Here is a 7,914-nt window from a genome sequence, read left to right as displayed (position 1 = left end):
CCAGTGGCTGTTGTGAGGTTTTTTTTTTGCCTCTGTTGTGGATACAAGCTTGTTGGATAAAGACTGTATCTTTTCCTGTGGCACAATAGTTACCTCCCTTGTTACTGTTAGTTTACCATGTAGTTGCAATTGCAAGCAAGGTTTGATCAGGACAAATGAAACCTTACCTGCAGCTAAATGATATTGAACATTGTTTGACTTTCTCTGTACTGGGAGGTGTTGGGCTTTACTTGTACTACTTGGTGTTTCTGATTTCGCAACACCAATATATCACCAAGGTGATATATTAATGTCCCTTTTGCCTGTCTCTTACCTGTAAAAAGCTAGTCCTACTGCTTTCACAAAACATCTTTGAGGATACGTTTGTTCATGAATCACGTGGAGACCTAAGAGAGAACATCACATTTTCCTGCACGTGTCTCTTGTACGTGAAGCTACATTTATTTCCAAGAAAAATGTGTTTCCAGGTCTCTTCTGAATGAAGTGTATGTGAGCTGAGCTTTCAGCCATGGATGTACCAACAGTACACTTCTTCCACATACACCCTCTTCCAGGACACCAGCAAGCATTGGTCTAAGCTTTAGTAAAATACATGGAAAATACAAGATGTTCTGTGTGTCTTCTGAAAGAATAGTTACGGAATGAATGTTTGCAGCTCCAGAACATTGTGCTTGTGACTTCAGTCGAATCAGAGCACCCAGAGTTTGCTTCAGACAAATTTTTTCCTGTAACTGATACAAGGATGTCTTTTTCTGGGAGGTGGGAGGACCAGGTAGTAAGAGGAGGATACATAGGCCTGCGCTGAGGTTGACACCTTCTCCCCTACCTTGTGACTGTCACTCTCAGATGGTAACATCTGTCTGCTTGCAGCATACCATGTTGCTCTGAACTCAGCTCAGCAGTATCCTGTTTTAGCTCACAAGGGCCAAACGTCCTTCTCACAGGCTTTATCATAAACTGTGGCTTGTCCAAATGAATGGGTCAATCAAAACAACTCGAGAGATTACTTCAGTTTGCAGTCTCTAACTGTTAAAATGCTTTGTCCATAAAGGTTCCAATTTCACATATTTGTTACATTTTCCTTGAAGATTTGCAAAATATTCTGTAGAAGGACTTATGGAAATGATAAAAATGTTTCTTGGAAAAAACTATGCCATTGAAGAGTTTGATTGTAATGCATGCATTTACACAGGCTAATAAGGGCACTAGAAAACATTGTGGCTGTGGTTACAAAACTACTTTATGGCTTTTGTAAAAGATACTTCTCTGACATGTTAAGCTTTTCTAAACTATGGACGTTTGTGATCTATGGAAATGCTACCTTGGTACTATATCTGGTGATTGTGAGACTTCGCCTATGTGCAAAAAAAGTAGCTAAGTCCCAGGTGAAATAAGATGTTATTGGAAGGATATTACTGAAAAATCTTGAAGTTCTTTGTGGAAGAAAATGCATGTGCCAAAATCATGAGCTGTTCTAGCACTAATTTAGATTTGCATTACAAATACTGAGAACTAGTGTAAATTACTTCGGTGTATGCACTACATTTTTCGGGAGGGCTGAGGAGAAATTTGAAGTGTTTCATTATTAGAAACGATGCATTTTAAAGCTGAAAGAGAGATTCTTAAAAAGCGTTTGGACAGGGGAGAGTTTACACTTTTAGGGATAAAGACACTTTTATTAAGGAAGTAACGATTCTTTTTTCTTTGGCTACAGGAAGGAGTTGAAGTGAGGGTTGCCAGAATATTCAATACCTTTGGTCCTCGAATGCATATGAATGATGGAAGAGTTGTCAGTAATTTTATCCTACAAGCTCTCCAGGGAGAACCACTAACAGTAAGTGATGACTCCTGGTGATATGAAGAACCATTCATCTTCATATCCTGTCCTCGTGTGTTGCAGATGAGGGTAGATTTTAGAAAATATTGATGTTCCCCTCTTCAAAATGTAGTGGTCCAGTATACCAAACGTAAATGTATGGAATAACATATGGGAAGATGTGCTCTGTTGATGGGGTTGATCTTTCTTTCACAGAAAGAAACAAGGCTATCAGTTGCAATCTGCACAAGCATTTCAGCATTCTTTGTATTGGGGATATAAACAAAATCCAGAGTTCAGTCAGGGATTTCTGTAAGAAGCAGCAGACAATCCAAGGAGAAAAAGAATCAAAGTTTTGTGGCAACGCCCACTACTGTAATTCTTGCAGAGCAAAATCTGAAACTGGACAGAGCGTTGAAGAGTTTAGGTCAGGGAATAAGTTGTGCCCAAGCATGATGAAGCTTGGTGTCCTGTGATAGATCTCTTCTAACTTTAATCTTTTTAAAATAGTGTGTTAAAGTATGGCTACCCCCTGCAAAACTTTGGTGGTAGATACTACCCTACTGTCAGACTGAAATCGAGAACTCTTTACAAAGAAAGAAAATTTAAGGAGTTCAAATTATGTATGTTCTGCAAAGCAATGCACATCACCTGACTTAAGTACACTGATAATTCTTGAAAGACTGGTCTTCTCTGGAGGTCAGCATTTGCTTACTTGCTTGCAATTTAACAATGATTGGTCACTTAGGCAATTTGTTACTATTTTTTAATGTCATCAGTTACGAATCTTGGCTACTCTGTTCATAGCCTTTGCTAAATTTCTGGTTTAGGCCTGTTGTTATTTCAGAGTAACAAGCCTGCAGTGATGCTGTGTTTGCCACCTCTCCTAAAGATTTCTTTTTTCCCCCCAGAGATTTACTGCTTTTGTAGAAATCACTGTTAGTGCTCGATGTATGGTAGCTATTGTGTGATGCTGACTGTAACTTACTGACCAGTGTTTACTGGGGCATATGACATTTAGGCTGCCATATAAGTCAGCATTAAGAGTGCAGATCTTGGGGCTTAGTCTTGGGTAGCTGACTGAACAAGCCCTGCTTGCCTAGTCCCTGATAGGAGTCCCTTCAGCACTACATAGACAACGCAGCCATGTGGGTCAGTGCTTTTTTCCTGTCAAAACAGAAAAAAAAAGGGAACTTAAATTCCTGCAGAAAGAGTTTAATTTTCTTACCCAGGTGTCTCCCCAGACTTGCTTATTGGAAGAGACTAAACAAATAGTAGCAGACAAGAAGGTGGAGCTTCTTGGTTTGACACTTTGGATCCTTGTAGGCCTTGCTTGTATCGAAATAGGAGTTATCAGCTGATTAGTCAGTGTCAATGTTCCCAGGATAGGATCCTTGGGCATAAAGTCTGAGCCTCTAAATGCTGTTTAGAAAATTTACTGGCTTATAGAGGATCAGAAGGTATTTCCATTTTTTAGGTTTGGTCCCCAGTGCATATAGCAAGCTGTTGCCATATTTGGCCTGTCAAATGTTTTTTATTTCATGCATAGTTTCTCAACTTTTATTGGCAGTAGTGCTGTAATCTTTTATAAGAACAGAGGGAGAACACTAACTGGAAGTTTTGTGAAGCCTTACAAAATATGAAGGACTTACCTTATTTTAAAACATACAATCCATGGGATATTTTAGAGCATCAATAAGAGGGGTCTGGAGTCCGTGTTCTTCTGTGGGAGGCAACACTGGAAGCTCTTATTTTATTTCTGTAATTGGCATGCTGTCTAAAATTTAGCAAGAATGTAATTATAATAGGGGTTAAAATAAAGTGTTTTGCCCAACATCACTGTTCTGTAGGGAATAACTGTCTGATGTTGAAAATTACTGAATCTGAGAAAAGAAGGGGAGAGTTCTTTAGCTGACCAGGTCAAATAAAATGAATTATCAGCAATGAGCAGTGGCTGAGACCTACAAAAAATTAACTCCTGTATCATCACAGAATTTGGCTGACAGGAATACCAAGTGTGTGATCTCTTTAGAAACTCTGTTTTCAGTCTCTCAGTTCAGAGTACTTATTCAAATGGAGTAAATAATCTCTTGAGAGACCCGTGTCAGTGATTTGTAGAAATTGTGGCCTATGGAAACATGACAATTGTTGTTTTGTTATTGTAAAAGAAAGATTTTTTTTTTTTTTTTTTTTTTTTTTTTTTTTTTTTTAAGAAAAATTGAGATACGGAAACGATATTGTACTTTCCAGCTATTGCTTGTATGTGGGAAAGATAACCACATGGGTGACTCTGCAAAAATCATGTACAAATACTTAGTTCTGTAAAACTTATCCCACAAGCTAAAAGTAAAGCTAAATGCAGGAAGCTCTATATAAATACATAAATCTGCTTCCTGTTTGTTTGGGAGTCCATCAGGCTGTCAGTGTGCTCCTGGTGCATTCCTCTCCGAATCAGTTTTTGGGTAAACTCTTAGACCCCTGATCTTACCGAATGCGTACTGAAATGTGAATTCTTTTGGGCTCTGAATCAGCCTCGGAGAGCACAAGGCTTACCAAGTAACAGATGGCCTGTGTACCAATTGTACTGTCCTTTCTGTCCTCAAGGAAAACAAGCATGCTTTCTATTCTGTCCTTCCAAAAGCCTTTCTGTTGTAGCAGGTTGATAAGATGTGTGTGTCCCCAGTTAAACTGTTTTCACCACTTAAATGTGCCTGCTCACAGCTTTCAGAATATAAGTATTCATGTTCTAGAGACTTCAGTACTGCACTCAGTTAAACTGTGAAAAATGTAATGGTGTCAAATACCATTCTGTACATTTTAAGTATAAATTAATGTCTGTTTGAACTTCAGCAACTTGCTCCAAAGTATCAGCATGTTACCTGCGGACACTTTTTTTTCCCCTCAAAGGTTTTGATACAAATCTGTACAGGTGACTTGAGAAGTCATATAATCTAGAAGTTACTCTGCTTCCCATTTTCCTAGATAGTAATATTTAGAGCCACGTGGTTTTGGTTTTTTTCTGTCCTGATTGCTTTAAACACAGTGCTGTTTCTCTTGACAATTTTTTTAGAGACCACTGACATTTAGTGCTCTCTTTGAAGCTGGCTGTTGTTAATGAGCAAATCAAAATTGCTCATCGTAACCACATCTTAGTAGCCTGAAGTTTGCTTTAAATATTTGGCACTCTTTGCTGGCTGAGTGCAGGCTGCACCTTCTTTCAGTGTTCCAGGAGAGGATAAAGCATCACTCTGTCCTACACCCCTGAGAATGTTTCCTTCATGCAGAATTCTGGTTAACAAAATGTCTAGGGATATGTTTACTGGAGACAGACCCAAGAGGAAGATGACCTTCAAAGAACTGATACTTTGCCAAAGGCTCTGCAAGCACAATTTTTTCCATTCCTGTAACATTGAGCTTGTGTCTCAAGTGTTTCTCCTTGAGCCACTTTTCTAGAAAGGTAAAGAAAAGATAATTAGGGTAGAGAGGACTTTTGTATTTATTAACTTTCCTATTTTTCATACGATTTTAGGTCTATGGACCTGGAACTCAGACAAGAGCTTTCCAGTATGTCAGGTAAGCCTTGTTTGTACTGGCTGATAATTTACTTCGTGGTTCTGTTAGCCTGGTCAGCTTTGTATGTATGTGCATTTGCTTTACTTTTTTTAATCATTTTTTAATACAAACTCTCAAAAAAACATGCACCCATTGAAACCTGATTTCAGCATTTCTCAGCTGCCTGATCTGCTTTACTGGAGCTCTTAGGAGCCAGCTTTACTTTCAGAAGGGAGACACACGGAAGTTTTTAAAAGTACCAAGAAGAAAAACATTAATTGGTTTAGAATTTTACTTGAGATACTAACGTGCTCTTCCCTTCCAGAGATGGCAAGTAACAGACGAGTTTTTAGAGCTGAGCAGTTCGTCACTCCTTGCATTTTAATGCAATGCTGCCACCTCGTGTCTTTGGGACTGCTGTGGTTGGTGTGCAAACTATGCACAAGAAAAAAGCTAAGAAAACCCATGCTGGACTTCTGGGTTATTTTAATCATTCTTTGCTTGGAAATGTTCTTTCCCTCTGCTGAAAGTAGTATCAGTGGTAGTAGATGTTGAAGAAACCCCATCAGGTCATACCCATTCCTTTCCCAATTATAAGTCATAATGAAAAGGATCTGGATTTCTGTGTCAAGGGCCAAGGTGCTTAGTTTGTGGCTAATAATCCAAAATAACTTTGGGTTATATTGCTGGGGGAAAGTAACACCAAAATACTGTTTTTAACAAACTTAGTTTAAGAATTTTTGAAAACAAGAAGACGAATTCAAACAACAGGCTGCAAAGTAGTAGTGTTATGTGCCTCTGTATTACAACTTGCTCTATTCTGTTTGAAATGCCTTGGAAATCAGCCTCCAAATGTGCTTGGATGCTGGAGAGAAGAGGAAATATTAATCATTTTTTAATACAAACACTCAAGAAAACATGTGCCTGTTGAAATCTGGTTTCACCATTCCACAGCTGCCTGATCTGCTTTACTGGAGCTCTTAGGAGTCAGTTCTCTTTTTTGACAAGAATACTTTTTATAGAGAAGTGGAAATTGCATCAATCTGTTCTTCCTTCTTTTACAGTGATCTTGTGAATGGGTTGGTGGCATTGATGAACAGCAATGTCAGCAGTCCTGTCAACTTGGTGAGTATGAGTGCTCCACTCTATGGAGTTACTGTGCACTGGTCAACATCACCTCTGTTTTCCTCCTTGTCACTGATACTGATTTCTAGAAAAAATAAATGGAACAGAAAAGGTCTTCCTATTATGAAGAACATATTCTCCTATGTACTCTCTTTATAAATAAGTAGACTAAGCCCCTAGGTGTTGAGATCTTCCAGTTCCAAGAACAGGACAAATCTGCTGGAGTTTTTCATTTGTTTTAGCAAGAAGATGTATGTAATTAGAATACGAAGGAAAAAATGTGGGGGGACACGTGCAAAGTGCACCAAGAAAATGACTGAAGACTGATTTTAGTGGGAAAAAAGCACTGAAGGAATACTTAGCTCTAGATAATTAGAAATTGTTTCATACTACTCTGGATTAGAGGAAAATGTGATAGTATTTTATGGTATAGTTCTCTAATATTGTTTAAAATGCTTCGAACTTAACTTGTCTAGTAAGATTTTTGTTCCATCCTGTTTGTTGTCAGCTTACTCTTAGCAGTGAATTTAAGAACAGAAAAAGAATGCATATCCCAAGTAATTTCTTGAGTATGCCAGCTTTTGCCAAATTAGATACTCAACTCTGCAGGGCAGTTGTTCACTAATTTTCCTTTTCTCCTGTGGCCATGAGTTAATTTCAGGGTTTCTATCCAAAGGCTGATAATGTTAAACTCTATCACATGCTTTGTCTTCAGAAAATTCAGTATTTAAATCTATATGTATCTTAAGTGCTCAGCTTTAGGTCAAATGAGATGTGATAAAGAAGAGTTTTGAAACGAGGAAAGCTAGGGATGGAGGGAATTGAGTCTGATGAAGGTGAGCTAATGCTAGCAGAAAGTGTTCAGCATTTTATTCTGAAATGTTGATCAGGAGATTATTTGCAGGTTGGTTAAAAAAAAAGAAAAGGAATTTTGTATAGGAAAGCAAGTAGCCCTTATGTATTGATATGTAAGCTGTAGTAAATGTAGAAGCAGTTGTTTGCAGATAAATGAGTTTGGTTTCCTAACTTTGCATGAACCAAGAACTTACCATACTTCTTCATGATATCTGTCCTCAACTGGGCACAGTCCTTGAATCCAGATTTCCAGCTGATGTGGCTGTGTGGGCTGCTCAGTGACATAGGCCTTTACTGTGATTGCCAACTCTTTACAGACTGACTTTTTTGGAGGATGACGACACCTCCCTACATACACTGAATTACCAAAGCAAATATAATGGAAGACAAATTCTCTAATGAGTAAGGAGCTTGTCAAAGTTGCTTTTTTTTTTTTCAATGAAGTAGAATAAATCTTTATGTTTAGCTTTTTCAGAGTTTAACATGCCCCTGTTGGAACCATCTCTTGTCTAGCATGTTGTAAGCTGTTTAATCGTTACTGAAATGAGCATCTCTTATGTTTGTAG

The 7,914-nt window shown here is 38.3% G+C and overlaps 1 protein-coding gene across 1 annotated transcript in view; it reads left to right on the top strand.

Annotated features, from left to right (window-relative positions):
- The window catches only part of UXS1 (UDP-glucuronate decarboxylase 1), a gene marked incomplete at its 5' end in the record, with an annotated part of 56,767 nt that overhangs the window by 44,285 nt on the left and 4,568 nt on the right, over positions 1-7,914 (top strand). Inside the window, 4 exons of the mRNA XM_008635837.2 lie at positions 1,715-1,834; positions 5,346-5,389; positions 6,433-6,503; positions 7,031-7,050. Of these exons, the coding sequence (XP_008634059.2) occupies positions 1,715-1,834; positions 5,346-5,389; positions 6,433-6,503; positions 7,031-7,050 (255 nt within the window). The remainder of the gene's footprint in view (positions 1-1,714; positions 1,835-5,345; positions 5,390-6,432; positions 6,504-7,030; positions 7,051-7,914) is intronic.

The sequence above is a fragment of the Corvus brachyrhynchos genome, unplaced genomic scaffold (assembly GCF_000691975.1).
Source record: "Corvus brachyrhynchos isolate BGI_N302 unplaced genomic scaffold, ASM69197v1 scaffold83, whole genome shotgun sequence".
Classification (NCBI taxonomy): Eukaryota; Metazoa; Chordata; class Aves; order Passeriformes; family Corvidae; genus Corvus; species Corvus brachyrhynchos.
This window is presented reverse-complemented; position numbering and strand designations above follow the sequence as displayed.